At 38.6% G+C, this 16,796-nt stretch overlaps 2 protein-coding genes across 4 annotated transcripts; one reads left to right on the forward strand and one right to left on the reverse strand.

Moving 5' to 3' along the window:
- Positions 1-739: 739 nt before the first annotated feature.
- Positions 740-12,151, reverse strand: LOC110868562 (acetyl-coenzyme A synthetase, chloroplastic/glyoxysomal). Of its 3 annotated transcripts, none has more exons than XM_022117758.2 (20): positions 11,733-12,130; positions 10,885-11,028; positions 10,627-10,782; positions 10,435-10,557; positions 10,171-10,339; positions 9,975-10,057; positions 9,748-9,849; positions 8,516-8,604; positions 8,325-8,415; positions 8,115-8,228; positions 7,925-8,001; positions 7,747-7,825; positions 7,601-7,669; positions 6,609-6,784; positions 6,151-6,207; positions 5,981-6,071; positions 5,792-5,890; positions 4,957-5,150; positions 4,648-4,679; positions 740-970 (listed from the first exon to the last, which is right to left on the reverse strand). In XM_022117758.2, the coding sequence occupies exons 1-18, from the start codon at positions 12,066-12,068 to the stop codon at positions 4,965-4,967; spliced, it is 2,241 nt and encodes a 746-aa protein (XP_021973450.1). In that variant the 5' UTR covers positions 12,069-12,130; the 3' UTR covers positions 740-970; positions 4,648-4,679; positions 4,957-4,964. The 3 variants fall into 3 exon arrangements, with proteins under 3 accessions (XP_021973450.1, XP_021973449.1, XP_021973448.1); XM_022117757.2 differs by having other exon boundaries at positions 4,648-4,683; XM_022117756.2 differs by lacking the exon at positions 4,648-4,679 and having other exon boundaries at positions 11,733-12,151.
- A 2,190-nt stretch (positions 12,152-14,341) lies between these two features.
- Positions 14,342-15,705, forward strand: LOC110868566 (WD repeat-containing protein LWD1). The gene has a single exon (XM_022117762.2). The coding sequence runs from the start codon at positions 14,445-14,447 to the stop codon at positions 15,549-15,551; it is 1,107 nt and encodes a 368-aa protein (XP_021973454.1). The 5' UTR covers positions 14,342-14,444; the 3' UTR covers positions 15,552-15,705.
- The last annotated feature ends 1,091 nt before the right edge of the window (positions 15,706-16,796 follow it).

Consider the following 16,796-nt stretch of genomic DNA (forward strand, 5'->3'; position numbering starts at 1 on the left):
CTTGTAGTGTCGAACTGTGGCCAAAACGCGACGTTTTGGTCCGATTAACCAGACAGATTGACGGGTGTCTGACGGGTCTGTTGACCGGACCAAAACGCCGAGCTTTGGCCGCGTTTTGGTCCTGTCAACCAGACCGGGTGTCAGTCGTTTGTCTGGTTGATAAGACCAAACCGCGGCCAAAGCTCGGCGTTTTGGTCCGGTCAACAGACCCGTCAGTCTTTGTCTGTTAACCGGACCAAAACACCGCGTTTTGGCCATAGTTCGACACTGCAGGGTGTGCATATAAGGACAAAAAACACCTTTTTTTTGTGTGTAAATAGGCAAAATGGTGTATAGATAGGTACACCCTAATGAAAACTCGTGTATAAATAAAACCTTTTATGGCAAAACTCAACTTATGGAAACTTTACTATTCCCTAAGTTGGTTTTTTTAAATATATGAAATAAAATATGGATACTATATGGTATGAAATTTCGTAAATGGGAAAATTTATTACCTTACAAACACTCAATTATCCTTTTTACACTAAAGGACCTCAAATTCCTTAATTACATCGTGTATTAAAATTGTTCCCCAATGTTTTGTAACGCCCTAAACTAAGGACATCCATGGTCGATAAATCATAAGCATAGATAGTTTAGGCGTAATAGGAATGATCAGGTGCTAATAGTTGTAATGTATGCGGCTCTGTGGTGTCTTTGGCAAAATAGGAACGATCAGGTATTCAAATCCAAGATGTGCAGAGTGGAAAGGTTGTTTGATATAATATATCATTGTTGCCGTTCAAAAAAAAAAGATAGTTTAGGGCTGTAATGTCATGAAACCATCATGGAAGAATAAGTCGCCCATTTCAAAAGTTAAGCAAATATAAATTTCAATAGGCCTCAAATCAAGATAAATGTCTTGAATATGAATGCTAGTCTTCAGCCAAAAAGGTCAAGACTCCTCAATCAAGTACCTGAAATCAATCTAAAATATATGCATGTTAGAATTGGATACCGAAGAACATATTGAATCAAAACTTGTTTATTGATAATGGATACAATTAGGGTTACAAATAAATCCTTCTATTTATAAGCCTAATAACTTGTTCAACAAGTAAACCTATTTGACTCAAACTAGGATTAAAAAACTATCTAAAAGAAACCCCAAGTTTATAACCCGGTCACTTTTTACCCGAACTTTGTAAGTCGGTCACTTTTAACCCAAACTTACACATAATATGCAAGATTAGTCTAACAATCACCCCCCTAATCTTGCAATACCGAGAAGATATCTCATCTCGATAATCTTCAGTCGTGGCACGGCTTTTGTGAGATGTCAGTCCGTTGCAAATCCCCGCTAATACGTTCCACTTTCACTTGCTCTTGCAATAAGTTCTCGACCTTCAAACTTATCTCTTCATTTGATAAACCGAGCATCCATATAAGTATTGAAGTGCTGAAAAACTGATCTGTCACAGACTCGTCGCTAAAAAGCTGTCACTGGCTGATCAGATTCTGTCGCTGACCGGTCAGATTCTGTCGCTAACTGGTCAGTCTGGTCACTATATGTCTGATGTGTCTTTGACTGCCTAAATTTGTCGCTAATTCTTGTTGCTGGCTGATCTGTTTGGTCGCTAACTTCCGTCACAATAGAGACTTGGTTGGTTGCTATTTTCAGCCTTGTCATCTTTAGTTTGTATGCAAACTGGAGATACAACTTCAAGATTAATCTTGTAAATGCGATTAGGTGAACGAGGTACCTTCATTAGCAAAGTTTCGTCTTGCTCAAACATCCAAAGTATACCGTCTTGGATTGCGATCTTGTACCCTCTCTCGTCCAACTGACGAATGCTTATTATATTACTTTCAAGTGCTGGAATATAGTATACCGTCTTGGATTGCGATCTTGTACCCTCTCTTGTCCTTTAATCTCTACGTATGACACGTCTCCAAACTTCACTTTTCTCGTGATGTTGTGATCGAGGTTAGTGAACCACTCTTTTTTACCCGTCATGTGGTTACTCGCCCCGTTGTCAAGAAACCATATATTGAGTTCACTTGGGCTCGAAGCATACATCCTTGGAATAATCCTTTCCTCATCTAGAAACACATCATTAGCCTCTTCAACGTGTGTTTGCAAGTAAGGAACCAGTTCAACCCTTTGAATAAGATTGTTTTCCTCGTCCTCGTCCTTTTTACGTCCTTTTTACGTGTAGGACAATCTGAAGAAAAATGTCCTAATTCATCACATCGAAAACACCTTATCTTAGAACGGTCCTTCTTTGGTTTTTGATCCGGTTCCTTGTCTTTATCTTGACCCCCGGTTTTTCCTCGACTGCGACCCCGACCTCTTTGACTAGACTCGGTCGTTCCTTTGTCTCGATCGTACCCTTCCTTTTTTCTAGCTTCCGACTCCTCATAAGTCAACAATAACTGATCACTTCTAACCGGTTGCTCCTTATCTTCAAGGCTGACGCGTTCCTCATAGGCTATAAGACGACCTACGACATCATCAAATCCAACTGTCTTAAGATCAATGGATTGCTCAAGAGAGGCGACCATGTGAATAAACCTTTTTGGCAAACCATGTAGAAACCTTTTAACCAGTTTATCTTCTTTAATCACTGTTACAAGAGAAGTAGATCTAGAAGCAATCCCTGAAATCTTTCCTGCGAACTCAGCGATCTTACTTGGTTCCTTCATCTTCAAACCCTCAAATTTCGACATTAAGGTTTGAAGTCTTGCTTCTTTCACACGTTCAGCACCTTGATTGCAAGATTTCACCGCCTCCCACATCTCTTTTGCTGAATCATTGTTCCCAATCTGCAACACTAGCTCTTCGGGTAACCCTTGGAAGAGCAAAGCGATTGCTATAGAATCTTTGTGAGTATCGATGGTCGTTCCTGGGTCAATCACATCACATACCTTGTAAACCTTGAAGATTATCTTCATCTTCATAGCCCAAACGGTGTAGTTTGTATCCGTAAGCATTGGACACGGAAGACTAGGCATCGGTTCCTTCGTTGGAGGAACCTGATTCGCGTTATCACCCATCCTTCGGTTTCTTCTACTGTATGTTAACGGAGTGCTAGGACTTAAATCAATTTTCTAACCTCAAAACGATTCCTTCCTGAAAATAACCTTTGCTCTATCCTTTTTTCAATCACAGGTTAAAAGAAAACAAATCCTTTTGTATCTTTCTTTTAATTGCAATAAAAAAAAACAATTTTGCTTTCCCACTTTTAATTGTTTCCCTCGTAAATAACCCAACAAGCCCCCCCGTTGTCTTTTCCTTGGGTTGTATGTTGACCAAAAAGAACCTCCACCTCTTCGAAGCCTTCTTAGCAGGTCAAATATTGCAATAGAAATTCAGGCGCCGCACTTTAATCCTCCTTTTAATTAATAACCAGTTTCAAATAATTCCACTCCTTTGAATTAATTCCACAATTTCGTTTCTATTGTTTCAATCGCAAAACCTGCCGCAACTGTTTTCGTGATAGTATCAAGTGCTTCTTCAACGATCCTTGGCAACAACACTTGAAACCCTTTGCAAGTTCTTGATCAAAACAATTTGTCTTCCTTCTTATGTCTCGATTACAAACTTGTGCACCAGGTTTCTCTAGTATCCCTTTGATCGTCAATGTTCTTGAACACGTCGCACGAATCGGTTCGCACGGTTTTCGTCTGTACTCTGCTCCGATCACAACACTTGACCGATTTCTACACAAGGTCTCGCCTGCAGTCACCTTGTGTGATCGAAACGAACCGGTCACGAGATCTTCTCAACCGAAATCCTTCAACGATTGATGCTTTCTTGCCGGACTCAAACACAGTCTCGATCAAACTCCTTAGAGCTCTGATACCACTTTGTTAGAAGTGGATACCAAAAAACGTATTGAATCAAAAATTGTTTATTGATAATTGGTATAATTAGGGTTACAAATAAATCCTTCTATTTATAAGCCTAATAACTTGTTCAACAAGTAAACCTATTTGACTCAAACTAGGATTAAAAAACTATCTAAAAAAACCCCAAGTTTATAACCCGGTCACTTTTTACCTGAACTTTGTAAGTCGGTCACTTTTAACCCAAACTTACACATAATATGCAAGAGTAGTCTAACAATGCAAAGTCAGCAAAGCAAGGCTAAGTGAGTTCCAAGTCTTAAGGAAAATCACAAGAAAACTTAATCATTGAGAAAATGTAACAAACATAGCATAGCACATAATATGCTCAATCGTAAGGATCGGTTTGTGCCCCAAGGACAGACGAAACACTAAGTCAAGATATTGTTAGGTGGCTCTATATGCCTCATAAGAGGACTTCATCATTTTGCCCCATACAGAGGACTTCCTTAAATCATCAAACTATAGGTTCACATCAACCTGACTTCATCAAGTTGACTTGACCTGGGCATACCATTAAAATCATAATCGTATAACATCTCTAAACACATATCATCATATAAGTTATGTGTAAAAGTCATACATAAATTATAAAATCCTTTTCATATATGATTTTGTAATCATGAATTTATGTTCGTCAAGCATATATACAACAAGAACAACAACAACAACGACAACAACAATCTAACCCAGTAAATTCCACCCATAACAAAGCTATTGGTAGGGTCTAAAGATGTGGGATGAAGGCAAACCTACCCCTATCGCCGAGGCTTCTTCAAGGGAAACCCCTGACTCCAAAACAAACAACAGACAAACATACAATATTGATAAGAAACATAAACCGACCAATAACCAAAAAGTGATGAAATAGGGCCTAATTATCGTTTGTATAATCTTCTATCCTGAAATGTAAGGCAACCAGTGAAACGCAAAAACATACAACATGAAGTCCTAATGTAACAAAGTATGACCTAACAATAAGAACTTTCAACCATTATTTTGTATCAAACCGACACCCAACACCATGGTTTGTCGGCTGTAGTATGCACGTGTATAGACAAGTACCTTGCTATCTATGAATCAGCAAGCGCGATAAGTTGGTCAACAACATTTGGATCTGCTAACGTGCTTGTATCCCCAAGCTCATCTAGCTGCCGAGAAGCAATTTTCCTCAAAATTCTTCTCATTATTTTCCCACTTCTTGTCTTCGGAAGACCCGGCGCCCAATGAATTTTGTCGGGCGCTGCAAACGCTCCAATCTGATTCAAACCATAGTCGAAGTTATCAGCAGCCTCATATACAAATCAAGACTCACAAAATTTTCTTTCTTTTATACGTAGGGCTGGCATATCGTGTATACCCGTACATGATAAGACACGATAAGACACGATACACGAAATCCCATACACGAACACGACACGATAACTTATCGTGTCCTTTTTTTCGAACGCGAACACGACACGATATACACGAAAATTACCTGTTAACACTACTGTTTGACTGTTTTACATGAAAATTACCTGTTAATACCTGTTAACACGAACACGACATGCTATCTGAGAGTTACAGAGGGAGTTTAGGGTTTTTTTTTTTTTTTTTAATTGAATGAGGAATGAAAATAGAAAGGAATTAAGGAACCCAAACGCACATGGCTGATGAGTTTTATTTAATTTAATTTCTTATCGTGTACTAACGGGTATTAACAGGTAAACATGTATTTAACCTGTTTATACACGAAAATTAACAGGTAATCTCGTGTCTACCTGTTTGGTACACGATACCTGTTAAGGCCATACACGATACCTGTTAACTTCGTGTAGGCTCGTGTCGTGTATTCGTGTAAAATTGCCAGCCCTATTTATACGGGTGTTAATTGTTAAAGGGTCGTTAAGAAACTTACATTGGTTCGGACTGAAAGCACAAGACTCTTTTTAAGATCTTCACTATACTCGACACCCTCAACCGGAGTCACAAACGCATATATACACTGGCCTTTGACCTATACGACAAAACAAACCACGAGTTTCTTAAATATGTATATTAGATTTTCATTCTTTATAGCATGCATGAAACAAGCCACTATACATACCTCATGTTCAACACCAACAACGGCAGCTTCGGCACATTTAGGATGTGAAACTAGAGCCGATTCGACTTCTGCTGTGCCGATTCGGTGTCCACTGTTCATCTTACAAATTGTAAACTAACTGGTTTACATGATAGTTCTTAAGATAAGCATGATTAAGTTTATAGCGGTACCTGACGTTAATAACGTCATCTACTCTTCCAGTGAGCCAATAATATCCGTCCTTGTCTCTGAGAACAAACGAAGCAATATACGTTACCAATACGCGCTTTTACCGTAACGGTTCTTTATTTGGGTGTCTTTCGCTACCGAAAGTAAAAAAAAAAAAAGAGTTAATTACTGTTTCCGTCCCTGTGGTTTGTCAAAAATCACTATTTTAGTCCATTAGTTTAAAAATTACGATTTCAGTCCCTATGGTTTCACTTTCGTAACCATTTCAGTCCATTTATTCTGTTAGTACAGGGACTGAAATGGTTACGAGGTGGACTGAAATTGTTACGAAAGTGAAACCACAGGGACTGAAATCGCAATTTTTAAACTAATGGACTGAAATAGTGATTTTTGACAAATCACAGGGACGAAAACAGTAATTAACTCTAAAAAAAATGAAGATGAATAATGTTTTTATTACCTACTGCAGCCATCACCGCTGAAATAATAACCAGGGAACGCGCTGAAATAAGTTGTTTCGTATCTTTCATGATCTCCGAAAAGAGTTCGGAATGCTCCGGGCCATGAGGTTTTAACGCATAAATAGCCGCTGCACTCACCTTCCATTTCCTTTCCCTTTTCGTCCACTATGGCTGGCTGCATTTATTTAATTTTGGAGTCCGATTTTAGACCGGGCGTTAAAGATTGCCAAAAAAAAATATACAAATTATCTATATATTAAAATCTAAACGAAACGAACAGTATTTTTTATATATTATATTATAATAAAATATTATCTATATATTAAAATCTAAACGAAATGAACAGTATTTGAAATAATAACTGTTATTCTCTTTACTTTTTAAGTTTGATAAGTTTGGTGTCAACCGATACTTGTATTCCGGTTCAACACTAAAAGTCGGTACCGGATTGAGTTTGATAGTCTTTTAGTTCGAGAAATTTGGTACTGCTACCCAATACCATTTGCTCATCCCTGATCACGGGTACCGTACGAACAACAACGGTATCGTACACCTTTTTTTTAGTTTCAGGGGTATGGATGAGCTCGGTGCCAACTGATACCCCGGTTACGGTATTGGTATATGAATGTAAAAAACGGTAGCGAATCGGTACCAGGAACGCCAAACGTCAGTACCGAACCGAACTGGTACTTAGGATCTTTCGGTTCAGGAAATTCGATACCAGTACCCATTACTATTTGCTCATCTCTGACTACGGGTTTCTACCGAACAACATCATTACCATACAACTTTTTAGTTGATTTTCTTTCGGTTATTTTTTAGTGTTTTTTTTTACATTTTCTTTTTATTCTTGTCAGCGGTTCCGTGTGAAACGCGCTTGTATTGATTTCAAACACATATAAACACAGACTAAATAACAAAATAAGTTCGCCGCAACGCGGCGACAGTTTTTATAACTAGTTTCATTAAAAAATATATGCTCGATGTATACCTGAACCCCGAAAAACGGAAATGTGGCAGAACCTGGTTTTTGAGGCCATGCACCGGGCAAAGGAGTGATCTAGAAAGCAAGAACGGTTAAGCTCGATTTTTATAAATCGTGTAAAGATGTATATATGATGATATGTGCATAAATACCATGAAACCACCGGTCTCTGTTTGCCACCAAGTGTCGGATATCGGACACCTTGAATCTCCAACTACATTGTAAAACCACCTGCCATATCAATAAAGAAATGAAACAAAAACTCGATAAACGAAATTTTTTAAAAAATCAAATAGACATAATAAAAATAAGTAATAGAAGTTATAGAACCTCCATGCACTTGGATTGATTGGCTCGCCTACACTACCAAGGACTCGTAAAGATTTACGAGAATACCGAGTCACATACTGCAATTCAAAAAGAACATCATATGTGAGCACAAACTTCTCCCCGTACAAGTCAGCAAGCATAAAGCACAACTCGAATAGCAAAATATGAAGGGATGATGAGAAATACTAGCCTCGTTACCGTCACGCATAAGAGACCGCACCAATGTAGGAGCAGTGTAGAATATCGTCACCTTGTACTTGTCAACGATATCCCAACATCTTCCAGGATCTGGATAATTAGGAACCTGTAGATAGCGCGCATTTATGACATCATAAATATTATTATTATTCTTATTATTATACCCCGAGCCAGAATGCAACACTCGGTTTTAAGGTTTTACCCCTTCGTAAACAAGAACTGTTGCTCCGTTAAGCAGAGGTCCATAAGCAACGTAGCTGTGTCCGGTAATCCAACCACAGTCAGCTGTACACCTAGAATTCAAAGGAAACAAGTGTTAATTGACACGTGTTTAAATATAGCCGATAACTGGCAAAAAAATAGTGAGTAAAATGTTATGAAATCAAGAATTACCAGTATATATCCGATGGTTTGTAGTCGAATGCATATTTGAATGTTGCTGCAGTGTATACCATGTATCCTCCTGTAGTATGCAGAACGCCCTATTTAATGGACCAACATGATTCGTTAGAAAACTCAACGACAATACAGTTTCAACTCATTTACTTATGAATGAGTCGATTTGGGTTCTGTTTTTATCTCAAATGGGTCAAATAAAAAAGTAGATTAAATGGAAATGGGTTACGAATTGCCCAAAAGTCCATTATTTGATGCATGCAGCCTCCTAAATTGTTATTATTCAAAGAACTATAGTTTTAACGTAATAATAGAGTAAAGTACACGAATAGTCCCTGGGGTTTCCAAAATTTTGGGTTTGGTCCCTAGCTTTTCAAAAGTACACGGATGGTCCCTGTGGTTTGCAGTTTGTAACGCATTTAGTCCCCAGTCAACAAATATAGAGGTTTTAGGAGGTCCCACTTAGGAACTAAATGCGTTACAAAGTGCAAACTACAGGGGCCATACATGTACTTTTGGCAAATGTTGGGGACTAAATGCATTACAAAGTGCAAACCACCGGGACCATTCGTGTACTTTTGGAAACTACAGGGGATTAAATGCATTACAAAGTGCAAACCACCAGGACCGTTCGTGTACTTAGGGACTAAATGCGTTACAAAGTGCAAACTACAGGGGCCATACGTGTACTTTTGGCAAAAGTTGGGGACTAAACGCATTACAAAGTGCAAACCACCGGGACCATTCGTGTACTTTTGGAAACTACAGGGGATTAAATGCATTACAAAGTGCAAACCACTAGGACCATTCGTGTACTTAGGGACTAAACGCGTTACAAAGTGCAAACTACAGGGGCCATACATGTACTTTTGGCAAAAGTCGGGGACTAAATGCATTACAAATTTCAAACCACCGGGACCATTCGTGTACTTTTGGAAAACTAGGGACCAAATCCAAAATTTTGGAAAACCACAGGGACTATCGGTGTACTTTACTCATAATAATATTGTCTTGGTAATCATACTTTTTAGCAAAGGTTATCTAATCATTGCAAACACATTAGTTATTTATATAAACGGACAAAACGTGTCTGGGTCAACCTAACCAGACCCGGCCTGTTTCAACCCAAACCGGTCTTGACCCGTTACCCAATATGCTTAACCCACCCATTTTGTCATCATGAAATACAGATAAATAAAAATCAATTCGGGAATACGGTACATATATACCTTAGGCTTTCCTGTGCTTCCACTCGTATAGAGAAGAAAAAGCGGATCCTCTGCATCAACCCACTCTACATCGCATTTAGTAGAACATTTTGGAACAACATCCTGGAAATTTATTAAATTTAATAAAAAGTGTAAATATTTAAAAAAGGAAGCTGATGTGGCAATTAAGGGTGTAAAAAAATAATTGAAGCACATATTTTATTTGAAAAAAAAAAGTTGTTTTCTACCTGCCACCAAACATCTCTTTGTTTTTGCCATTTAGTATCTTCCCTTTTCATTGCTGGTTCATTTGCATAAGTCAAACATAAACCTGTTTGTGTGCAAGTAAACAATAAACTTCAAATAAATAATAAATAATAACGAATGACTGATAACGGATATATGTATTTTGGAAACAGCATAAGAAAATGTAAAACATCCTACCAACATGGACTCCGTTTTGAGATGATTCCGAGAGTGCAGAATCAACAATATCCTTAAGATTGATGACTTTTGTGCCTCGTTTAACCGCGTTACAAGTTATCACAATCTTCGGCTTGCAGTCGATAATTCTTTGTTCAAGAGATTCTGCAGAGAATCCAGCAAAAACAACCTGAAGTCCAAAGCCAAATTGGTACAAAACAATAAAAAAAATAATTATAAAACAGTCAAGAAATGAAAATAGTGCTAATGATCACAAAGTAATACCGAATGAACAGCTCCAATACGAGCACATGCGAGCATGGAGATTGGCAGTTCCATGAGCATAGGTAAGTAAATAATCACGGAATCGCCCTTTTTAACTCCATTTTCTTTCAAGTAATTCGCAAGCTGTCACAATTCATAAAATAAATAATTTAATCATAATTCAACAATTAGTAAAGAATCAAAATAACAAACCTGGCAAACTCTATCTAGAAGCTGATTGTAAGTCAACGAGTCATCAACACCGCGGTCATTTCCTTCCCAATGAATCGCGATCTTCTCACCATTTCCGGATTCTATATTTCTATCCAAACAGTTATAGCATATGTTGGTGATTCCACCCTTGAACCACTGATCGAATCGATATCCAAACACACAAATTAATTAAAAATTTTATACAATTGCAGAGTGTAAACATGAACAATCGATCACTGATTACGGATTTGTAATTACCTCTATCTTGATATTCCCTTTAGTGATATCAAGATTCTCAGAGTTGACCTGTTGACCCCATTTCTTCTTCCAGTAGAAACCATCAGCCATTTCCGACCAAAATCCGGCCGGGTCTTCAATCGACCACGTATACATCTCCAGATACTAAAACCAATAACAAATTCAAGAATCAATGGTGAGGCAAACCCAGTGCACAAGACACTTGCATGCAAACCCTCAACCACTATTACAGGGGTGTGAATTTCTGACACGCCACGAACCTAACCCGAAATTTGCGGGTTTGGGTTTAGTCTAAACGGGTTCGGGTCAGTTTCAGGTTGAACCCGTGAACCCATTTAGCTAAATGGGTCGGGTTCGGTCAACCTTGTCGGTTTGGCAGGTTGACCCGTTTAACCCGTTTATGCTATATTATATTTTTTTACAGTATTTTTTATGTAATCGGGTGTGTATTTTACGCCATAATTATAACTTAAAAAAGAAAATTTACATAAGAAGTATAAATTAAATTAAATGTAATTGTATTATATACTTTGTATATTTTTGTAGTAAATTTTAATTTTAATATATTAATTTGCGAAAAAAATCATAAAAAAATTCGGGTTAAACAGGTCGTGTTCATGTCAACCCGTGAATATTCGGGTCGTGTTCAGGTTCACATGTATGACAAAATTTTCGGGTTTGGGTTCGTCTAAAATTTTCAAACTCGGGTCAGGTTGAACCCGTCAACACATGAACACAGGGTTCGGTTGGTTGAACCTGCCAACCCACAAATACGACCCGTTTAGCACCCTAACTATGCTACACATCTACAGGGTATCTATTAACAAACAAAATGATGACAAAATTACCTTTCCAAAATCGGGAACATGAGCCTGTTGGGCAAAATCTTGATCAGGGAAGATCCGATCAGCATCATCGGAAGCAACAGCCTCACCGATAACAACCGCTTTACGCTTTAATACCGCTGAATTACGAGCGGGTAGATGACTGTGCCGGTTGGTGGTGGTGAGGTTGTTCGTCATCGCCGGTAGCCGTAATCGGAACCGGTTTCCGGCGTCAACACTCGCTCTGATTGCTTTAAAGAAACCTGAACCTCTAGCCACAACCAGAAACGGGTCGGTTTTATGACTCCAGCAGTAACCCATCCTCCTATCAACAAGATTGCAATAAATGTCAACTGCCATTTCTCACACCCTCGTTTCTATATCTGAAAACTTATTTCGAGACTGTTATATGGAGAATGGGTGGGTGCCCATTGTTTTAATCTTAAATCTAACCACAAACAAGAAAATCTTGTGACTCTGTTTCTTGTCTTTTTCTGTGTTTCTTTGATTATTATTATTATAATAATAATTTATTATATTGTGTTGTGTGAATTTGAAAGATGTTCAATTAATTTACCGGATGAGGATAAAAAAGAGGGTTCTTTTTGCATGGGATTGGATCTCCATTGATTCTTTGGATTTCACATTTTTGTTTTGTTTATGCAAATTTCACAGGAACACAGCATCGGTGTGTTCATAAGTTACTCATCAATGTTGAATTAAAAGAAGCACATGTTAATATATATGATCACTATTATTATGTTTATTGATTATACGAGTGGACATCGAGTTTAAAAATGAGTGGACGAATTTATTCATGTGAAAAAGATGAAATTTTTACTAAACTTAGTAAAGTAAAATTATTCTTGTATTTGTAATGTAACTAAGCTATTACCTGGGAACTTCCCGGGTTAGGAAAAATTAATTTACAATAAACAAAAGTGTATAAATAACACTTTGAACCTCTAAAGTATTCTTTTTCTCTTCTTCACCACAAATGTTTAGTTTGGTTTCAAAAGTATCCCTGCCTCCGTATGTATTCAAAGTTTTAACGTAAAGTCATAATGAGATTTATGTATAAGAATGTTTTCGAAACCCATACGCCTAGGAAGAGACGCCATGGTAAATGAATAGCCAAAGGGGAGCCCATAAATTTTTTGGATCACACCAATTGTTTAATTCAACAACATATTTTTCTCGTCATCTGAAGTAAAATAATTGTATATATACTCAAACTTTATCATAATCACAAAATTATAAAACTAAGCTGTTAAATGAGCATCACATGTAAATGAACTTGTAGAATTTCCAGTTGTTAAACGAAACGACATTTTTAAGTTATGATAAGCCATATCTTTGAAAATATTTTAATATAAAAAGGAGCTAGTAAAATGTTTTCAATATGCAAATCATTAGTATAAGAATTGAGATCTAAGTGTGTTGAATTCATGAACCTAGACATTTCATGAAACCTAATCTTATGGGTTGCTTAGTCAGTTGGCCCATTTTACTTTTAATTTGTTTTAATACATTAGGCAATCAAAAATATCTCTAATTCAATAACTAAAACTAATCAAAATAAGATCGAAGAGTGATCTAACCATGCATTAAATACAAATTCGACTCCGTTTTAACTCAATTATATTTTTGATAGAAAACATGGCCCGAATCAATAGTATTGAGTAAATAAGTTGTAAAATCAAACACTCGACACTTGTATGAACTACTAATTAATAAAAGAAGTCTTAAAAGAATAAAAAAAATCAAGTGTAAGGGATAGAATTGGCCTTTTTATTGTCTAATTTTTATTTGACACAAAACAAAACCCAAATTAACCGAGCCTCGACACCTCTATGAACTACTAATTAAAAAAAGGGTTCTTTGTTATAAGTTGTGTTTTTTTGTTTGTAAATTGTCTTTGAGAAGCCCCACTTTTTTATTGCTTTTCTTCTTGGTAAAGGGTTTTGTTTCTCTCGCTCTCTCTTTAATTTCGTTGTTGAAAGCTCTCATGATGTGAATAACATAAAGCACGGTGATAAGATCAGTGGAACTGACAAAACTGGTGACTCAGTGAATCAGTCCGACTCGGTTGTAGTAGTTAAGAAAATAAGAGAAACCGGGTGGGGTCATGTCAGCGACCTAGGGTTGGTTCCATCTTGCGTTGCGTGTCGTGTCGTGTCGAGGACAAGGGGCTATAGTCAGTTCAGTGATCTGAGGTTGATTCTGGTCCACAAGCAGGGTGGGGTCGAAGGCCCGAGTTGAGTTGGGCACGGGTTAGGTCAACGATACGGGTCAAGTCGTTTTCTGCGAGCCGAGGTTGGTTCGGGTTGATAGTGCGGGTCGTGTCGGTTATGCGGCTGAGGCGGGCCAGGTCGGTTCAATGTGCCGATGCCGGTTCCAATAGAATGCGTTCGTTATCTTATTTAAAAAGTTGAATGCATGGTTGCATTTATTTTTTTCTCAACGTTTTGATATAGTTTTATTGACAATATAGTTGTGTTCAAAATAAAGTGTTTCTTTTTCTATCGTAAGCTATACGAATGTCACGTGTTTGCCGGTACCTTATCGAATCGTACAGATTCTAACCAAACAACATCGATAGATGTTTTCTAGGTTATCTTTCTCCCTTTTGAACACTAATAAACACCCACACAACTACACATCACCCCCACCCCAATCCAAAACACCTCCAACTTAGGTTAACCCTCATCACCCCCACCCCACCAATCCCCCCAAATGGGTGCCAACAGCGATCACAACCACGACAACTCCGACGAGCAACAACGCCGCTCCGAGATCTACACCTACGAAGCCCCATGGCACATCTACGCCATGAACTGGAGCGTCCGCCGCGACAAAAAGTACCGTCTCGCCATCGCTAGCCTCCTCGAACAATACCCTAACCGGGTCGAAATCGTCCAACTCGACGACTCCACCGGTGAGATCCGACCCGACCCCTCCCTCTCCTTCGAACACCCATACCCACCCACCAAAGTCATCTTTATACCCGACAAAGAATGCCAGAAACCCGATCTCCTTGCCACCTCATCCGATTTCCTCCGCATTTGGCGAATTATTGATGATGACGAAACCCCTGCTGACGTGGATATTATTCATAATTCAGGTTCTGTTAATAATAACAGTTCTGGCTCTCGTAGGGTGGAGATGAAGAGTGTGCTGAATAATAATCGAAACAGTGAGTTTTGCGGGCCGGTTACGTCGTTCGACTGGAACGAAGCGGAACCGAGGCGAATCGGGACGTCAAGTATCGACACGACATGTACGATTTGGGATATCGAAAGGGAAATGGTGGATACACAGCTCATTGCTCATGATAAGGAGGTTTACGATATCGCGTGGGGCGGTGTGGGTGTGTTCGCATCGGTTTCGGCTGATGGGTCGGTGAGAGTGTTCGATTTACGGGATAAGGAGCATTCGACGATTATTTACGAGAGTTCTGAGCCGGATACGCCGTTGGTTCGGCTTGGGTGGAATAAGCAGGATCCGAGGTATATGGCGACGATTATAATGGATAGTGCGAAGGTGGTTGTGTTGGATATTCGGTTTCCAACGTTGCCGGTTGTGGAGCTGCAGAGGCATCAGGCGAGTGTGAATGCGATTGCGTGGGCGCCGCATAGTTCGTGTCATATTTGTACCGCGGGGGATGATTCGCAGGCGCTTATTTGGGATTTGAGTTCCATGGGGCAGCCGGTTGAAGGGGGGTTGGATCCGATTTTGGCGTATACTGCAGGTGCTGAGATTGAACAGTTGCAGTGGTCGTCTTCGCAACCGGATTGGGTTGCTATTGCTTTTGCGTCGAAGCTGCAGATTCTGAGGGTATGATTGTGTTAAAATGTTGGTCTTTTTTGTAATTGTGTTTGGTTGGTTGCATTGATTTTAGGTTGACTTGTAGCCTATATAGATTTGGGAATACACTGACATTTGCATTTGCATCTGCTTCTTACCCATTTAAATGCTTTTAGTTTTTTGGTTGTGATTGTTCGATATTTTGCTATCTTGCTGAACAGCAGGTTGCCAAACAATAGTAATCCTGCTAACCTTATTATTTGTTGAGAAACTGCACATGAATGTTTGATCATTAGGTTATTGGGGTATAGCGTATACATATGAACATAAATAAGATGATGTGAAGCCTCGGCTTATGCTGCACCATAGGTTCTGCCACTCGAGCAACGATGATTAGCTTAGGACGTGCTAATTTTAAGATTGAACGCTAAACCCTGAATCATAGAAAGCCCACCGCGGATCGCATAAATTTTAAGTTTTGTGTATTAAAGAAGGAAAACGGAAAATTTTAGATCCAAAGGATGGTTTGAATCATGTATAAAGATAGAAAAAAACAGAGTTGATGTGAAGTTATCGATGTAATACCTAGCTGAGGTGTCTAATGTTGATGAGAACTGAAGCTTATCTTTGCAGCAAACTGATTGGTTACATGATCCCCTATTCCCCTGTTCTGTACAAGCCAGGATTCAACAACAAACACAATATATAGGGCGCGTATAATACAAAAGCAATTATAAATAGGGAACTGCAAGAAGTAAGCACCTGTGCATAGTGCTGGTCGAATAAAATGTCTTATGTATCACATATAGGTGTTTTAGGGGCGGCAATTCTTGACACGAGCCGCAAACCCGACACGAAAGAAACAGGTTTGGGTCAACTAACAGAACCCGTTTTAAAAACGAGTCGGGTTCGGGTTGACCCGTATTGAAAACAGGTCCGGGTTTGGGTTGACCCGTTTAACTATTTAGAAAAAAAAAAAGGTTTTATATTTTTGTTTTTTCCGTTACATGGTTAGTCATAGTAATGTTAGTTTTGACACATATTATTTACTTGTCACACTCATACTCAACATTAAACATTTTACCGATAACCCGCTTAAAACCTAACAACTCGCTTATAAATCGTTAACTTGTATTAATTTGTATGACTCATTTAAAAATACGGGTTAACCGGTCGGGTCAGTTGGCCTGCATTTATGTGTGCGGGTTAGAGTTGAAATCTTTGACCCGAATAATAATATGGGTCGGGTTGAACATTTCAACTTGCAACCTGCCAACCCAT

The sequence above is a fragment of the Helianthus annuus genome, chromosome 7 (genome assembly GCF_002127325.2).
Source record: "Helianthus annuus cultivar XRQ/B chromosome 7, HanXRQr2.0-SUNRISE, whole genome shotgun sequence".
Classification (NCBI taxonomy): domain Eukaryota; kingdom Viridiplantae; phylum Streptophyta; class Magnoliopsida; order Asterales; family Asteraceae; genus Helianthus; species Helianthus annuus.